The 19,197-nt window shown below is 47.1% G+C and overlaps 1 protein-coding gene across 1 annotated transcript in view; it reads left to right on the top strand.

The window, feature by feature from the left end:
* Positions 1-19,197, top strand: part of BRD4 (bromodomain containing 4) — a 75,772-nt gene that overhangs the window by 39,945 nt on the left and 16,630 nt on the right. Inside the window, 7 exon segments of the mRNA XM_055699994.1 lie at positions 3,821-4,104; positions 4,660-5,019; positions 6,915-7,043; positions 11,495-11,704; positions 12,343-12,542; positions 13,798-14,096; positions 15,598-15,708. Coding sequence (XP_055555969.1) covers positions 3,821-4,104; positions 4,660-5,019; positions 6,915-7,043; positions 11,495-11,704; positions 12,343-12,542; positions 13,798-14,096; positions 15,598-15,708 — 1,593 coding nt within the window.

Raw genomic sequence — 19,197 nt, 5'->3', positions numbered from 1 at the left:
CAATCTGCATGCTTTAGGCTCAGCATAAAGTGGAATTGCAGCATTTTGAACCCTCTTTAAGGTTATAAATCAGTAAAATGATGTTCTGTATTTGTGTCTGGTGGTACCTTAAGGCTTTATGTTAACAATATAGGCTTTTTTTGGTTTTTTTTTTTACACTTTGCTCCTGGATTTAAAGGCTCAGAAATTACCATTTTTCTCACTTAAGCCGGTCCTCTCTCTGCTGCGTAATATAAAAGTACAGTTCAACCACTCGGTTCATTTATTTAGTCTGTCTGATAGGAGAGCATCTAATCGAGTAAAAAAAGAAAATAATCTCTGCTGGCACTTAAGGAGTGCACGAAATAGCTGCCAAGTTAGGTATTTTCCTGCTAACGTTTCTGGTCTGAACTCTTCTCTTCTTTAATTAACTCCGTTATGTTGAAGGCTCCCCTCCATTCGCTCTGTGTTCTCTAATAATCAGATTCTTCTGCTCTGCGGATTTTTTTTTCCCCAATCTTTTAGTCCTCCTTTACAGCTCTTCTATGAACCTGCTCCAGTTTTTCACATCCAGAAGTGTGGACACCACAACTGGATGTAGATGTGACTGCTACTAGAGGTAAAATTGTCTTCCGATTCCCCTGTCTGTACCTCGAGGATTTCATTAGCTCATTTACTTGGGATTCCAACCATCCCCCAGGCTCAACATCGGCTGCTGATGCCATCGGATCGTTCCTCAAAGGGTTGAGAACATCCTGGCCATGACTCGATCTCAATGGCACCTCGTCCAATGCGTGTCCACTTTGGAGCTCGCCTTCTGAATTTCAGACATTTCTCATCTCCATCTTGTGTCATTCCCATTCTTTTAACCCCAATGCTGTGCGATCCCAAGGAAAACAGCACGTGCAGGAGCGTCACCAAGCTTGTGCCACCAAAAAAAAAGATGATATGACCCTATTTTTACTGCCTACATCCCACAACCCTTCTGGAACACTGAATCCTCGCATCTGTTCTGATGCTGTGTCAGCCTCGGACTGGTGCTGCTGGGATCTCAGTGGGTTATTTTCCGAGCTTTACTGGAAAATCAGTGGAAGATATCCAGGCAGCTCGAGGGTTGACCCTCGGAGAGGATTTGAAAACCAGTTGTCTGAGTCATAGAGGAAAAAAGTTGGACTTCACGAGTCACTGCTGAACATCCTGGGTAGCTGTTGGAAGAGAAAGCATTTCTGCACTGCCATCGCCTGGGCAGCTGCTGCAAATTCAGAGCAAGATTTATTAAATCCACTGGGTCTTCCCTCAGCTCTTACCCACCGTCATCAGCTGTCTGCGCGGAGGGGCGTCCTACTGTTTCCAGAACATCTTTTAATCTAAACCACCAAAGAACAAAAGAACAAAAAAAAAAAAAAAAAAAAAGGCTCAAAAAGTTGGAACAGCTCAAACTGCTTTAATGACTTTGGCTTTATTTTCTTTTCCTGTGCCTTGGGCAGGTTTTTGCCGTCCGTTCTCTCGCCAGGGGAGGACTGTGTGTGTTTCCATGCGTGTTTCTCTTGCGTGGCTCAAGTTTTCTTTCTCTCCGTGTCCGTGAGTCCTTTCAGCGTGGTGAAATCCAGGTTTGGAAGCCTGAACAGACGCAGTTGCTGCTTTTTTCCTGCGTGTGACCAAGTCGTGATTACTTGTAGCTGAGATTATTTTTGTTTAATTGTTATTTTTTTGTAGGCACTGTGTGCAGGGAGAAGCTCTTCTTGGTTAGAGAATTACTGGCCATCTCCTTTCTCAGCATCTTTTGGAAGGAGAAGTGATGAAATCGCCCGTAGAGAAGATCTTTTTACTTACGCGACGTAGAGGGCGCTTACAAACACAGGTCTCCTTTCCTCTTTGTGACCCTACAGTGTATAGAATCTATAGGTCCCCACCTGAGCTCATCACCCTCCAGCTCTTCACCTATAGTATTGACCAGGAGGGAGCTGTAGGTTCACCTGGAAATTCTGTACATACATAGCCTGGGGCATCCCACCCTGAGTGCTTCCGTGTTGTGATTTACTGCATAGAATAGAAATATAATATATAATAGCTCTCTATTTACTATGTGGAATATCTATCCGGGGACCTGCAAGATGGTTTTCCTCTTTCTACCTCCTGTTAAATCCTATTGTGTAGTAAATAATTCAGTGTGTAGTAATGGATTTAGGGTTATTAAAACCCAGGTGTGATGCTGGCCGAAAAGCTCCGCTGCGCAACCCCCGCCGGTGTCCAATAGAAACTTCCAGCTCCTGTGTAAGGTGGGAGGTGACACATGTGGGCTTTGCCTGAGTGATGCAAGAGCTTCTTCGTAGTCCCAGCAGGACCCCTGGGATCCCAGCAGGACCTCAGGATTCCAGCAGGACCCTGAGATCCCAGCAGGACCTCGGGATCCCAGCAAGACCTTGGGATCCCAGCAGGACCCCTGGGATCCCAGCAGGGCTACAGGATCCTTCTGGCTGCAAGTTCCCACCTGATTTGGGGATTTCAGCACTCTGATGTCATTTTATGAGGAGAATGGGATGAAAACTCAGGATTTTGTTCTCTTAATAGGTTGCTGTTTCATTTCTAGCCAAAATAAGCTTGCTAGCAGTCCTAGTCGAGCATCAACGCGCAACATTTTTCTAGTGGGATTACAATAACTGCAGCTCCTGGGGATCCACTGGGAGCAAATCTGGCTGTGGTTCTTTTCTGATGAATTATTATTTTGGAGTGATTCTTGGAAGAGGTGTTGGCTAGCCGGCAGGGCAGAACACACAGCTTAACATGTCGGGCTCAGGAGAATTTCCTTGTAAGAGTGACGAAAGAGCAGCCAAAATGCAGCCCCTGCTGCGGGGAGCACGGGTACGGATCGAGCGGTGGGATTTCCCCCTGCTCTGGATGTGCACAAGGGATCAGTCGCCACCTTTTCCAAAACACTGAGCTCTCTTCTGGCTGAAGATAAAAATTAATTGTTGCTAATGAGGTACGTGTGCTGTCTGGCAGAAGGCGCTCCGGTAACACCTGCTGATCCCAAACCTCTGGGGTCGGTCTCACTTTGCTGATACCTTTGTCTTGAAGGTCTGCTGGAAGCACGGGGGTGTATCCCAGCATCATCCAGGCTTTGCAGCATTCCCCTTCCGGAGGCTGTTGGATCATGCCGGAAAGTTGGGAGGTTTGATCAGAGCTTTGCCCTGCAAAGCAGCAGCAGCTCAAGCAAGGAGGGGACTCCCAGGGACGCTGGAAGGTCCAGAGACGGCGCTGCCGTGTCCCCACCTCCGCGGTCACCCCGTGTTTGAAACCACCTAACGCCCTCGCTCCCCAGCCATCGGGAGAGGTTTCCCCTGGACAGTAGCAGCTGTGATGACTTTTAAGTCCCCGAGAATGAAGAAACTCTTCTTGATCATAGAGCAGAAATTGCTCCCGAAGGAAGAGCTGCACCGTTTTGGTTCCAGAATGATGATAATCAAGAATCGTTGCCTAGAAAAAAGGGATAGGCAGGGAAAGGGGCACTTGTCCTGCCCTGCCTGCCAGAAATCTTTTGGGAAGGGCAGAGAGGAGGATGTCCGTGGCTGATTTTGCTCTTTTTCTGGAGAGGTTTTAGTAAGATCCTGAGCTTCTTCACCCAGCAAAATAATACCATAAAAATAATCCTTGTGAAGGAAAACACGATGTTTGTCCCTGACTGGTTGCTCAAGAACAGGAGCTGCGAGGTATTAATTATCTACTGAGCAATGTTTTTTAAGTGGTGTTATTACGAAAGATGAATTGGTTTTCCCGTTAAAGCAACTAAGTGTGGAGAGGGAAGCAACCCTTTCTTTCTTTCTTTCTTTTCTCTTGGCAGTGACATCCAAACCGGGATCATCAACGGTACCGAACGCAACCCAAGCGTCATCCCCGGTGCAGACGCAGGCGCCGCAGCAAAACCTCCAGTCTGCGCAGACGACTCATTCCTTCCCTTCCGTCACCCCCGACCTCATCGTCCAGACCCCAGTAATGACGATGGTGCCTCCTCAACCTCCTGCGCCGCCTCCACCTGCTCCCCAGGCCCCTGCGCCGCCGGCCCCGGCTCCCCAGCCCATCCAGCCTCACCCTCCTGTTATCCCAACACCCGCCCAGCCCGTGAAGGTAGGTGATTCCTTAGTTACCTTCCTGTGACAGCTTAAATTAATTACCTTCACCACGTAGAAATGCCGCAGCCCGTCAAGTGGTCGCCCTTTGCTTTGCTGCTGAAGTCACGTTTGAAGGCAAACGGCCACAGTTTGGTCCAAAAAATGATGTTCTGAGAAATGTGAGGAGCCTACGTGACCCTCTCTGACACCAGTTTAAGTTAGACTTGATGAGTCCCACCCAGGTTTGCATGGAAACCCTGTTTATCCTCTTAAAAACTTCCTTTCTTGAGCTTTATATGACTCAGGAGGGAAATCTCAGCTTGCTGTGGTGACTCATGCCATTGATCTTTGCTGGTACAACAGAGATAATCCATGGTTTTCTGTAGAACTCAGCACAGACCAACAATAGCTGAATATTTTTGAAGGGCTTCCAGTGTCCTCGTAGTGTTGCCCTGAGGCTCGAGTCAACTAGTGATGGGCAAATCTTGAGTCAGCGCCACAAGAAACACAACGTGCTTGAAGCCAAAATCATGATGCCTAATGTAATACTGCTTTATTTGATTGGTTATAGACAAAAAAAGGGGTGAAGAGGAAAGCAGACACCACAACGCCAACAACCATCGACCCAATCCACGAATCGTCATCGCTGCCCGCTGAACCCAAGTCCACCAAGCTGGGTCCGCGCCGGGAAAGCAGCCGCCCGGTGAAGCCTCCAAAGAAGGACGTTCCAGACTCGCAACAACACGTGGTAGAAAAGAGTAGCAAAATCTCTGAGCAGTTAAAATACTGCAGTGGGATCATCAAAGAGATGTTCGCCAAGAAACACGCCGCCTACGCCTGGCCCTTCTACAAACCTGTGGATGTGGAAGCCCTGGGACTGCACGATTATTGCGATATCATTAAACATCCCATGGATCTGAGCACAATCAAAGTAAGCTCAGGTTTATAGGAGGGGGGAGGTCGGGGTCTGAGCAGATCAAAAAGGGCGTTTTCTCCCCACGTGTGCGCACTGGGCGGCTCCAGATGTCTGCCAGATTTATTTTGGCCCTAGGGTTCTGGTACATTCGGTCTCTCTTCTTCTCTTGCTGTTATCCTGACATTTGGGAAAAACAAACAAGCCGGCATCCTTCCAGAAGGACTCTTAGGAAATGCTCGCATGGGGTTTTTTATAGAAAATTTCCATTACTGTCTAAATCTTCCCTTTTATTGTAGTCCAGGAGATGGCCTCAGAGAGCATAAATCGCAGGAAGAAGGGGATTTGATTTAAACCAGCCCCATTTTCGATTCTTTTTGAAATAAAGGGCTGTCTTTCTGAAGTTGTCTGTCTAAATCCATCTGCTCAAGCACAGTTAGTTCTGTCTGGTTTAGAATTGCCCCATTGTCAAGAGCAACTGCAAATTCATCCGTGCTTCCCCTTGAAACCTTAGTTTGTTATTGAAGCTGTGTCATTTTAAAAAGCCGCCTGCAAAGGCATCCACGTTTCTCCTTCGAATGTTAATTCGTGATGTAGAAGTCTAACGTCAGGAAACCTTAATTAATGATTTAGGAGTTAGCTTTCTAGTTAGCCAACCTTAAGTCATTATTTAGAAGTCTTAACTTTTTAGCTGCAGGATGAGCTTAGGTGCCAGCAGGTTAAGCTTAGCTCTGACTCCTGCTTCCCCCACGTTGGCTCTGCGTTCTAAACCCGGAGGACTCGGTTTCCCCTTCCCACAGCCCACTCCTTGCCGAGGTTATGCCAGGCTTGAAGCCACCCATGATGACGGCTCTTCCTTCGTGGCGGCGTTCTGGACCCGTAGGATCTTGGTGGGCCAAACCTGGGGGATGCTGAAGTAAATTCTGGCCTTGCTTCTTTCTCCTCCAGCCTGGCCAGCAATGAGCATTAGGTCTTGCACGTCTGTTGCTGCCTGTCCATCTCGCTGCCCCGGTGTCTGGCAGGGCTGCGTGGCTGAGGTCACCCTTGGCAGATGTTGCTGGGACAGCTGTCGAGCGTTCTCTGTCTTCCAGTTGTCCTAGTCAGCCCTGCTTTCCCAAGGAGGGAGGAGGAGGCTTGAAGCTTCTCTTGGCTCAGCTGGCATTGCCACAGCTGGATGCGGCGTTTGGGGGGGTGAGGGGTCATTTCAAGGCTCTCTCCACCTGGATCAGTCCTCCCAGCTCCACATAGGCATGGGACAGGAGCAGGTGGCCGTAGAGCGGGTCTGTGCTCTCCTAGGGTAGAGGTCCAAGCTCTAGAGACACCAGCGTGATTCCTGGAGGAAGGGTGGGTGGTTGAAAGCATTTGAGATGGTTGAATCCTGTCTTTATGTGTCACCAAAGCCTGTCAGCTTCTTCCATCGTTAAGTGAAGGACCATCCCGGTGGCCTCTGTCCCTCCCACCAGGCAACACCGGTCAGACAACTCTTGAGATCTTTCTAGGGGATCGATTGGAGCTCACGGCATTGTTCTAATGCACAGTCTTGGGTGTTTGTGGAGGTTTAACCCTTCTTGGTTGAGGTCAGTTCGTGCTCCTGCCCTTGAGCACTGCTCTTCCAACACAGCATCCCTGCTCCCTTCTTCATCCAAACCACCCAGCGGCCATCAGCCACCAAGAAGGTGGCTTGGAGACCTCTTGAGCATCGTTGAGGATGCCCGTAGTCAGCTCTGGTTTTTACAAACCATCCACCATCCTTCATTTGATCAAAATCAGTTGTCCAGACGTAGGGAGATAACGGGTGTGTGGAGTCGGTGGGCGCCACGGAGCTGTATTTATTCAATTGATTGATCTGACGTATTTGCATTGTTAATAGTGGGGAGTTTTGTTGGTTTTTTTCCCTCTCCTCTCCTTTCTAGTCTAAACTGGAGAACCGGGAATACCGAGATGCTCAGGAATTCGCGGCAGACGTACGATTGATGTTCTCCAATTGCTATAAGTACAACCCCGCCGACCACGAGGTGGTGGCCATGGCGCGGAAGCTGCAGGTAAGGACGCGCGTTGTCACTTCGGATTTTGATGAATACCACCATCTCTCTTGACTTATTTTTCCAAGCCACATAGTCCTGAAAAAACATTTTTTTTTAAAAAAAAAAAAAATGAGTGTGGTGAATTACAGTAAAAAAAAAATGACATTTTTTGCTGTAGAAGTGATACAAAGAGTGAGCTGACTCAGCTCGGTTTGCTTCTTGATGATAAAGGAATATGAGGCGAAAGCACAGCTCCAAAATGTCACTTTTTCTCCCCAAAACACCTGGAAAGAAAACAAACGACAGTACCTGTTGCATTGTGCTGCTTTAATTTCCTCTTCCTGACATTCTTCTGGTGAAGTTTTCTGCTTTGCTCCTTCCTGAAAGGTTTGTAATTAATGAATTAGCAGCTAAAGAAGCCCCGTGTCTTGTGCGAAGTGCTTGTGCCGCTCCAAAAAAAAAAAAATAAAATCGGGTTTCCTTCGTTTCTTGGGAATTTGGAGCTGCTGGCTGAAGCAGGGAAAAGCACTTTGCTCCCAGCGGGTCTGGGAGAGACCGAGCTCCTTTTGCTGCTGAAGGAGCTCACGGCAGCCACAGAAAACCGCTGCAAAGGGATGAAGAGCTCCTAAATTTGGTAGGTTTTGACCAAAACATTTCAACACCTATCATTAAAACCACTTGGCCATTCCCCGTTATCGGTCATTTCAGGTAATTAGCTCCCTTAAATGCTAATTCCTCCCTTTTTTTTTTTTTTTTTTCTGGGAGGATTGTGAGCATATTTGTAATTTTTTTAAGAAATAAGGTTTTCTGCTCTTCGTCGCTCCTTAATAACTTCACCAGCCGAGCAGCTGGGAGCTGCCATGAAGTCCCCCAAATCCTCGTGGAGCCACATGCGGGATGCTGGAAAGATGCCTTGGCCGCAACAAGGAGGAGACGCGGGATGGGCTCAGGGGGATGCGTGGACACAGGAGGCACGTCAGTACGGGAAGAGGTTTTATGAGCTTAGAAAAGCGTGACTCAGGTGGCACGGAGCAGAGTGGGGTGGCGGCGGAGCTGTCACTGTGAAAGGAGAAGAAAATCGACGTCGTTTGCTTCAACCGGCAGAAAACAAGCTGGGAAAGGATCTGAGTTTACACTAGAAAGCGTGGGAAAAATGTTAAGATTGGGGGAAAAACTATTAAATTGGGGGGGGTGGGGGGAAGGAGAAACTGGATATTAATAGCTTTGCTGGGTTTTGCTACCTGGAAAACTTTTAAAAAACTCCATGTGATGCAAACCCTCCCCCCCCGGTACCGACGTCAGAAGAGCTTCGCTCAAGGAAAACAGCGGCTCGTGAAGGGGCTGCCAGCGGTTTTGCTTCGCTCCACATGTGAAGCCGTGACGGAGGCAGAGAAACAAAAGTGGCAGCAAACCCGGCACCTGCGTCCTCCGAGATGGGTCCTCAGTTTTTAACCACTCATAATTTTTTTTGTGATGCTTTTCTCAAAATACCGCTCAGGTTTGGGCTGGCTTAATTTGAGATTAATATACGCTGCGTAAATCTGTGTTTCGCCTTGCTTTTATAATGAATTTAGTAGGATTCAGCATCTTACTAATATTTTTTCTGGATTTTACGATAAGTAGATGCCGGAAAACACGATGCTCACCCTCCGGCTGCTCTTTTCCTTCTTGTTTTTAGTCTTAACGCAGAAAGTCGCAGCCTCTTTAAGCAACATCTTGGAGCGTTTTCCAACAACCAGCAGAATGAAAAGGCGATTCCTGATATGAAATTCCGGTCACTTGCGGTGCAGGCTGCCGAGCACTGAATAGTTTCATGGAAACGTGGTATTTTTCTTTTCTTTCAACTTTTTTATGAGGGAAAATCCTCAGTGACTGGCATTGCCAGGTGATACCATCTGGACCAAGGGCTGGATGAAATCGGGATTTCATCTGCATCAATCCAGTGGACAGGCTTGGGAATACATCCCTGCAAAGATCAACCACTCGGGAAACTTATTTCTGACACAGAAAGGTGAAAAAAAGTGCATTTTCAACGTAGTAATCCCCAGAAAATGGGCATTAAATTTCAGAGCCAGCCCCGCAGCGGTGATGGGATGGAGGTTAGTACCACAGCACTGGCTGCATCCCGCTTCCCACCCTGTGAGACCGCGGTGGCACCTCTCCGTTTGCTTTTCCCGTGCCCAGAAAACTGATTTCAGAAATAAAACGTAAAAAAACAGAGGTTGCTGGAGCACTGCTGAGGTTTGGAAACGATGCTAAAGATTCAAGTTTGGACTTGTGTACCCGTAAACAATAAACATGGCATCTTTGTTAATAGACGGTGGCAGGCGCTGCCTTCAGCGTTACCCTCTGTGCGGGAAACATCTGCCTCTGGAATAATCGTTCTCCTGCTTTTTGTGACCACTTCACCCTCAGAAGATGATTTCTTGGATTTTCAGGTTACTGTCGGTGCATGGAAGATGTTTACGGTTCATGTTGGTCCCAGTGAGGATGGCTCAGTGGTACCAGTGATGTAGGACTAAGAATCCCTGATTAAAAAGTCATTAATTTGCTCATTATCCACTCACGGGTTTTTCTCATCCCTCTCTGGTTGGATTCTTGGGATCCTTCAGACGTTGAGGGCTTTGCCTAACCTGGATGCTTTCGAATTGATGGATTGCTTTTTAACTTCACACAAAGGAACTTTAAATTAACCTTGCTGTTAATTAAAAGACCAGGTAGGTTAAAAAAAAAAACAACCCAGGGGGTTTATTTTTGACCCTAGAGAACTTTGAAATGGAGTATATATGCTGGTGGAGCGTTGCCTGCTGGTGATAATCAAGGATCAGACTTTCTGGTTGATAGAAAACAGTAATTAAGTTGTAAACACCCATTAAGTGCAGCGATTCAGTGACACGTGTGTGCCTCCGTTGTTCTGCAAGCTTGAGGAGCTGGGAAATCTCTCCTTTTCCTCCCACGTTTTCTGCTCCTTCCCCTGAAATCTGAACCTGAGCCTGTCGGTGAAGTTGGCAGCGTTTCTGCCAGCAGATGGAAGCAGCAAAGCAATATCTCCCACGCCCAGAAACACCCAGGCTGCAGAAAAAAAACCTTGAGTAAAGGCACGAGGCGGCTGAGGATGGAGAAATGCAGTCCAGCAGTGCTCCACCTGCTCGGCTTTATAATTAGGGTGGAAAAATAATGGATGCTGAGTAGTAGAGAACCCAACAGGTCCTTAAAATCACGAGGATGAGCTTGAAATAGAAGAGCTGGGCACCCTCAGGATGGGAAACATCGCTCCCACGCTCGAGTGATGAGTTAAATCAGCGTGATTTCGTGGGGGTGTTGGCTGCAGGATTTTGAGTTAAGTTTTATAAATCAATATAAACGTGCATATAATATAAATAGACAGTTCACTGGGTTTTAAAAATCACCAATCTTGGCTGGTGGGTTTCTGGTCACAGCCACGCACCCAGGACTTGGAAAATAATAAAAATAAACAGTAACTGTAGACAGAAAGTCAAACCTTTAATAGGCAAGAGGAGAAATGACCTGGTTTATTTTATGATTTGATGTTGAAGATGTGGACACTGACACTTGTGCCGCCTTGGAGATGTCCATCCCACCATCTTCAGTCATCATCTGGGAGTTGCCGGGCTCCTTACGGGCTCCAAAAGGAGCCTGGGGTGAGTCACTAAGCTCAGAAATTAGTGCCTGACTTCTAAATACCTAAAATCAGATGAATCAAGCCCGTTTTCAAGGCTCATTAGCATTGTAGGAGGTGCTCAAAAAATAGGATTTTGGTCTGCAAGTGGTTCACCTTTCACAAGGTGGCACCTTGGGGGAAAAAACAGCTTTTTTGGGATGCGAGAGGCACTCGTTCCTCTTCTGGGAAACTACAAAAAAGACACTGCAAACCCTCTAAATACAGCCGGCTTTCCCACCTGATCTGCCTTGTCTTAGGTTCAAATGAAAATGGATTTTCCTGTCAGGCTTTAGGACAAAGAAGGACTTTGACATCGGTGGGATAACTGGAATTAAACTGGTGTTGCATCCCTTGCTCATGAGGATATTGGGTAATGTCTTTGCGCAAGTTGGTTGGGTTGAATTGAGGTGGTTTTGATGGGATGCGGGTCAGGAAAATCCAGGCAGGTTGAAGAGGGGACTGGAACCGCGAAGCTGCAGTTCCTGCCTTCAGCTCTCCACAGATCCATTGCGGAAGATGTGGAACATCTCAAGTACCTGGATGATGTGGCTTTTAAATGAGTCTTCTCCTCCTTGTTGGTAAATTTTAGCCCCCAAATCATCTTGGAGACAGTCAAAATTCCAAGTGGGCTTGGAGCTTCCAGGAAATTCTGTTTTCTGCAACACGCAGTGTGGCGGTTGTTCAGGTGGAGACCACAAATCCGTAGGGAACACCCTGGAGATCCCAGCCGTGCTTGTAGTACCTTGCTTTGCCAAACCACATGTTATTTTTAACCCTCTATTTTCAGGACGTGTTTGAGATGCGCTTCGCCAAGATGCCAGATGAACCAGAAGAACCTGTGATTCCAGCTTCTTCTCCGGTGGTGGTGCCACCTCCCACCAAGGTGGCTCCCCCTTCCTCTAGCGATAGCAGCAGTGATAGCTCCTCCGACAGCGACAGCTCGTCGGATGACTCCGAGGAAGAGCGAGCTCAGCGGTTAGCGGAGCTCCAGGAGCAGGTACCGCACCCGTCGTGATGGATTGGGGGTCCCCACTGCATCCTTCTTCTTGGACTTGGCGGCCTTGGGGACTTCAGCTCAAAGCTGTAGACTTTCTTGGCTGTACAGTAGTGACCATCAGCTTTGCTCTTTTTTTTTGCTTTTTTTTTTTTTTTTTTTCACATTTTTCAAGTGAAGCAGAAAGAATTGGTGCTTGTCAGGATGGTCCTGTGCAGTGACGACACACTGGTGGTCCCCAGCGGCAGGAATTTGTGCTTGGGGGGACACCCCTGAACTCACGGGGTGGAGCAAGGATTTACCCAGCGTGGGGAAAGCCCGTGAGATAACGAGCAGCGCTCCAACCCCTGGCCTTGACTCCCACATCTTCCCTGCTCGTGGCATTGTTAATGATGCTAATTAAAGCGTTGTTAGTGCGTAGCAGGGAGGAATGCCCCTAAAGAGGTTGTCTCCTTCCTCGGGTGGTGGCCAGCACTTTCATGGCCAGAAATGCCAGTGTGACGAAAAGCTGGAAGAACCAACGTAATTGTTCCTAAAAGATAAGAAAGCGTTAGGCGGTAGAGAAAAAAAGTTAATTAATATGGAAAAGGAGGAGGTGCTGGGCAAAAGTATCTTGATCTTGGTGTGTGTCTGCCTTGCAGCTTAAAGCGGTGCATGAACAGCTTGCAGCCCTGTCCCAGCCACAGCAGAACAAACCAAAGAAAAAAGAGAAAGACAAGAAGGAGAAGAAGAAGGAGAAGCACAAAAAGAAGGAAGAGCTGGAAGACGCCAAGAAAAGCAAAGCCAAGGAACCACCACCCAAGAAGGCCAAGAAAAGCAACAGCAACAGCAGTACCTCCAGGTCAGCCCCGTCTCCGTTCTGTCACCTAACATTTTACCGCGCAGCACTTCGCTTTTTTTTAATTATTTCCCCTTTGCTAATTATACGCAGGATTCTTGACAAGTGACACCGCGCTAGGGCTGGCTCGCAGCAAGCCCCTTTTGCTCGGTGTCAAGTCCCAACCATGAGTTCAGCTTCGTTTTTTTTTTGGGGGGGGGGGGCTGATGCTTTTCCCCGTGGCTGCTGTGAACTGGGGGGAATCGCCTGGAGCTGCTCTGTTGGATCTCAGATCCCTGAATCCTCTAATTCTTTCCCCTTCCCCCTTTTTGGGGGGGATCTGTAAGTTTTAAATGAAGATGTAAGATGCTGAGAGCCGAGTTTCTACCACTTAGTTGCCGGCTTGAAGGGGAGGCAGGATCCTGGTATTTAACCCCGGGGGAAAAGGAGTAGTTTGGCATATTTTGCTGTAATGAGATGAAATTAAGAAAGAAGGAAATAATGAACAAGATCTTGGAGCTTGTCTCCGTCTCCGGGCCTCACCGCAGCATTTATTGCATTGAGGCTTTGAATGAACCCCAGCAGGCACGGCAGCGGATTGTTGGAGGGAAACGGGCTGTCTGTGACTCCATTAACCTCATCATTTACTAATTGGGGGGTGATTTTCTACCCAGGCTTCATTCATGAACTGCACTAGCACTCAATCTGCTGCAGATGGTGGGATGCATATCTATAGGTCTACATCCGTCAGGTTTGAAGTGTAGGTAACCCCAGCGGTGATGGCAAGGAGTCCCTGTAATTGCTTTTTCCCCCTTCTTATGAATATATATTTTTTTATGGATGCTGGATTTTACTTCTCCGTACCGGGGTGTTGGGCTCTGAAATAGCCCAACCTCTCGCCTTTCCTGTTGAAGAACGGGCAGCATCGGTTGAGCCTTGGTCCATCCAAGAGTGGATGGAAGGAATTCCCCTCCAGAGCTGCTTCTGCTTTTTCTGAATTCTGAATTTTTCCCTCCTGCGACCGCTCGGCTCTTGGTGGGACAGAGCTCAGCCTTGGGTGTCTTTAACAGCCGGTTGAGCTCAGCTTTCCGCATCCCAACCTTGTGGCTGAGCTTCCAGCTCAAGCTGTAAATGAAAAAGATGCTCCTTTCCACAACGGGAAGTTCCAATTATTAACCCCACCACCGTGTAGTGGTGACGTTTTTAAGAGGTTAGAGCCAAGCGGCTGCTTTTCGGCATTACTGTTCTATAATAACATTTTATAATTGTTCTTAAGTAGTAAGAAGGAACCTGTGGCGGTGAAGAACAGCAAGCCCCCTCCAGCCTACGAGTCTGAGGAGGAGGAGAAGTGTAAACCCATGTCCTATGAGGAGAAGAGGCAGCTGAGCCTGGACATTAATAAACTCCCCGGTGAAAAACTGGGCCGAGTTGTCCATATCATCCAGTCGAGAGAACCCTCGCTCAAAAACTCCAATCCCGATGAGATCGAGATTGACTTTGAGACATTAAAACCATCCACCTTACGGGAGCTGGAGAGATACGTAACATCATGTTTACGGAAGAAGAGGAAACCTCAAGGTACCTTTTAGCCCCCAAAACCAATTTTTTCTCCTTTTTCTCCAGCGATGCTTTTCCAGGCTGGAGGCAGAGATGGGGAGGAGGAAAGGTGGGTGCAGGTATTGAGGTGCTTGGGACCTTTGTCCAGTGAAAAAGAGGAATTTTATGTCTTTTTTTTTTTTCAAATTTTCCTGGATTTACTGTTTTTCTAATGACACGTCAATGTTTGTCGAGTCTTGCCGCGGGGCTGGAATTTTGTGGCACCGATACACCACCGCTTATTCCCATATACCCCCGAAACGTCGGTGGTTTAATTCCAATTAACACTGCAAGTGGGTTGTTTCAATCTGATGCAAGCCATTTTTCTTAAACCCGTTGAGGACCTTCCTGATGAGCAGCAGAGCTTTGTTGGGGGGCAGGGAGCAGTGGCGAGGTGGGGGGCACCCAGTTCCTCCCCCTCAGCATCCGCGGGATGCCGGCGTGCTGGACGGATGTCGGGATTCAGGCTGAGGGGGCTCCCTGTGCCTCCCACCTCCGCTTCAGGAGGTAGAAGAGGGGTTTTCCCTTTTTTTAATGGATATTTTAACTTATTTTGATAGACTTTTGAATATTTCAGTCTCTTGTGATCTGTTGAAATGTATTTTGTATCCATTTGTTCTAACCATAAACGCAATTTAGGTACATTTTATCTAGAAATTTATACCCATTTCTATTTTTAATACAATTTGAAATACAGATTTGTGTAACACATGTATTTATTAACGACTGAAGAATGACGAAAAGCTTTTTTTTTTTACATAAACCACCCAAAGCAAAAGGATGTGGCAGCAAGCAGAGGGAGAAATAGGGGGATTTAAAGGGGGTCCCTTGATTTCCCATGGCCAGGGGGGTAGCAATGACTTCTCAGGATAAATCAGAGGGGGAAACAAAGCTGGCCAAATCCTTCGGGATTTTATCCTTCCATACCTTAGGAAAATATTTAGATGGGTCTTTTTCTTTAGTGTAGGAGTTTTAGTAAAGGCTTCCAGCGTGGCCAGTGGCTTGAGCAAATCCTAGCGTGTACCCATCCATCGGGATTCTGATTGAAACTATTAAAAAAAAGGTGATTTTTTTGTCCTTTCCTCTGCCTCGGCCTCCTGCCACCTCCTTACACCAACAAGTTGAGGCAGCTAAAAAACAAATAAAAAATGAAAAACCCAGCGGGTTTCCAACCCCGTGTCACACAGCCACGCGGGATTAAGCACCGGCTCCTGGCTGGACACGAGCCAGCTGGAGGAGGAGACCCAAAGGGGCTGGTTAAAGCCAAACCTTCCCGCTCGGAGCCGGGATGAGGAGGATGAGGAAGGTCCTCGCTCAAGCGAGGCCTAAATCCCGGTTCAAATGAGCAGACAGGCAGGACTGGAGCTCGGCTTAGCCCATCCGCGTGGCTGCTGCTGTCAGTACGGGAGGAGCAGGCAGCACCAGGCAGGACTGCGGGTTATTAATTAGCCTCTAACGATGTCGTACTGTTGTCTTCTTGCAGCGGAGAAAGTGGATGTCATTGCTGGTTCCTCTAAAGTGAAGGGGTTCTCCTCCTCAGAGTCTGAGAGCACCAGCGAGTCCAGCTCCTCCGACAGTGAAGATTCAGAAACAGGTTAGACGCAGCTTATTTAACGACTCAGTCCTAGACCTGGTTTCTGTATAAATAAATATGTTTTCATTCCTGGCTCGGTCTTTTAATTACTTTTTTTTGTTGTTTTTTTTTTTTTATTATTATTATTATTTTAAATTTTTTGTTTGTTTGTTTGTATAAATGGTCTTTAGAATGAGCAAAACCATAGACGCAGCTGCATGTTGCTGGGGTTTGGGGCTCAGCGTGGCCAACTTGGCGGTAGTGATGTTGTCTCTGGCAGTTCTTGAGCCCGACAGGATGATTTTTCCCGAAGTTTTTTTCTTGTTGAACTTGGGATGCGAGCGCGGGAGCCAAAAAACTAGCGTGCGCCAAGGTAGCTCTTTGGTTAACGACTTAGATTTGTAATTTTCAGGAAAAAAGCTCTATTCCCTCGAAGGAGAGGTTGAAAACATTGTGACCAGCACTGCTCGTGCCGCAGGGGATAGAGAAAGACATAGGAATCCGGTTTTAAGGGCAAAAACCTTTTTCTTCTACGGCATCGGGCAGCTCTTGAGCAAAAAATGCTTTTTAATTCAGTTTTAAATCACCAGAGAGGCATCGGCTCTGCGTAACTCTTTGCTTCTCCCTCCTACCACCAGTGTTCGGGCTTAAATCAGGCTGTTCTGTTCTTCTCCGCGATGATGCTTTCCGTGCTGGCGTTCCCTCCTTGGTTTTTAGGGGAGCAAAGCTGGTGCCGTCACTTGAAGCCGGTTTTTCCTCCTGGCTGGAGTCCGGAGGTTAAGCCGGGCTTATCCCAGCGCTTCACTTGCTGGTACCGCTTCCACATCTCCAGCAGGTTGGGAAAGTGGGATGTGCATGTGGCAGGCAATAAGCTGGATTTATTTTGGTAGCTGGGTGGGGCACGTAGGGTGAACGGCATGGAAAAAAGGAGCAGAAATCCCCCCAAAAAACAACCAAACAACCCTCAAAAAAAAAAAAAAAAGCAGGATTGGTCAGACTTGAGTTTGAGCTGGTGCTGGCGATGCTTCCCAGTGATTCTCTGCTTTTTAGGGATGTGATTTTTTTCCCTCTGCTTTTTAGGGATGTGTTTGGCCAGGATAAGTCTGGAGGCTGCTGTCTTTGAACATCCTGATCTATTTTAATGTGGTTTTAATGGACTTAGGCTTTTTTTTTTTAAAAGTTTCAATGCAGTGGTTAGGGTTGACTCTCAGCAATCGGAAAATTAAATTATTTGGTGCTAAATTCTGCCCTGGCTTGATATGGGAGAAAGCAAAACCTGCCATATTTGCCATATTTGTGTTCTTAAACAAATTTGGATCCAGTTTAGCTTTATTTCTGCCAAGCTCACAGTCCCATCAACCAAAACAAACTGGAGTGATCAGCTTATCGTGACGTATCACATCTCATTAATCTTGGCTAACATCAACTCATCCCAAATCCAGAGCTTTAATCCCAGCATCCCATTTCCAAGTAAAATGATAAAATCAACCTACTAAGCCCATCCACTACAATTCTGCGAATTGTGTTTGATTTAAAATTCTCTCCCCTCCCCCTGCCCCTTATAAAGCTGATGAAGATCCGCAGTGGGATGGCAGGATCCTTCCAGGGTGATGATTTATAGGGATGAGCTCAGGGATCCTGCCGGAGCTCAGCAGCAGGGATGCGAGATGCGAGGTGGGAATTTTTCAGGATGCACCGGTGCCAAACCCTTCTCGTTTCAATGAGCAGAAATTCAAACCTGGAAAAGCACCAGCATCTCCTACGTGCTGCTCTTGCTCTGGTAAATCCAGCTTCCAGGAGAGCGGAAAATGCTCTTTTTTGGGTGTGTTTCTCCCCCAAACGACGCCTGGTTAGATGCGGAGGAGCCCAGGGTTGCTCTTGGTGTTTTATTTAAATGCATTTTTCCTCTTTTTGGCTGCTTTTTCCCAAATCCAGTATCCCTCCCATCTTTGCCATCTCGTCTCCCAAGTATTTGGGATGGATTTGGCTGATGTCCAGGTCAGGTCCTTGGGAGAGGCTTAAGGACCCCGGCTCTGGCACGAATACCCTCCCTCTGTGCCAGCATTACGCCATCGGGGGACAAATCCAGCCCATAACGCTTGGGGGTAGGAAGTTAATTAAGAGAATTAATCTCTTGTATTCAGTTAATTTCCAGTGCCAATGGGTTTTTGGTCTCCTAAAGCATTTTTTCCTCCCCTTTCTGCTAAAATACACCATGAAAACCTTGTGACCGCAGGGATTTGATGATAATCAAGTAGATTTTCTCCATCCCGGTATTTGTCGTGTTACCACTGAATCACTTTTTAAGTTGTATTTTAAGACCTTTTAAAAGACCTTTTAGGCCATTTCAAGGCATTTTAAGACCTTCTTTTAAAAGCTCTTTTAAGATGCAAGTTTTAAGACCTTTTCAAAAGACATTTCTAAGATGTTTTAAGGTGTATTTTTGACCCAGCGTGTTTACAGTGATGTTATTTTAACGACCCCGAGCGGAACGAGCTGGTTCGTTTTGCTGTTGTGAAATATTCGTCCATTTATTTTGGGGGGGGGGGGGGGGGGGGCAAGGATAAGACGGCGTCCGCGCTGGCTGAAGCGGAGAATTAGAGTTTCAATTAGTAAGCTTCAAAATTAAAATGTTGCCCTGCCATTCTGAAGGCGATCTGGCATCTTAGCAATTTATTTTCTGTTAACAAAGCTTTTATTTGCCCGCCAAGCCGCTGGACGGTGGGATCACTTTGTGCAATAGAGGATTTTCTTACCTTGATTTTTTGGCATTTGCTTGGGTGTATCATTAAAAAAAGAGGCATTTAATGCTAATGCATATAAGCAAACACAGATGCGATGAAACTGTAAGACAGAATTAATTGCAATCGATTGCAACTCCATTTTATTCTCTTTACAGTGCCATTTTACTGCTCGGCGGTGGCTCCCACGAGCTGCCTCTTGCCTTTTTGCAAGCCAGAGCTTTTAAAATCAGATTTATTTTTATTTTACCTGCTTGAATCCATGCAACATCTCCATCCCTCCTTGGAGCTGGCAATTAAACATGGTATTGCATTAAATCGGGAGCATTGGGGTGAAAATCTGAAAATAGGAGGCTTCAAAGGAAGGAAAACTGAGGATAATACCAGTTTTGTAGCGTAGGAGATGGGACTGAGCCTTTGCCTTGAGCCCTGAGAAAACCAGAGGTGCCAGTCAAGAGGGTTATTCCGGTTTAACTTGTTGTAATTAAAAATTAATGGATGCAAATGACCCCGAACTGCATCCTGGAAGCACCTAGGTAGGATTTTTCGCTTGCAGCCAGCCACAAGTGAGCTCTCCCGGCATCTCCCGGTGCTTCTCCCAGCTTGGAGCATCTTGGGCTGGGCTGTTCAGGTGCTTGGGCAATGTAAAACCTGGCTTAGGTTTGGTAGGCACAAAATTTGGGGTGATTTCATGGCAAATCGGGGCGGGCTCTGCCTGTTCATCCTCACAACTTGAGGATGCTTCAATTATTTAATCCCCTGTGTGTGA

This window comes from Falco cherrug, assembly GCF_023634085.1.
Source record: "Falco cherrug isolate bFalChe1 chromosome 11 unlocalized genomic scaffold, bFalChe1.pri SUPER_11_unloc_3, whole genome shotgun sequence".
NCBI classification, from domain to species: domain Eukaryota; kingdom Metazoa; phylum Chordata; class Aves; order Falconiformes; family Falconidae; genus Falco; species Falco cherrug.
The sequence above is the reverse complement of the archived record's forward strand: the minus strand, read 5'-3'. Positions and strand labels throughout refer to the sequence as shown.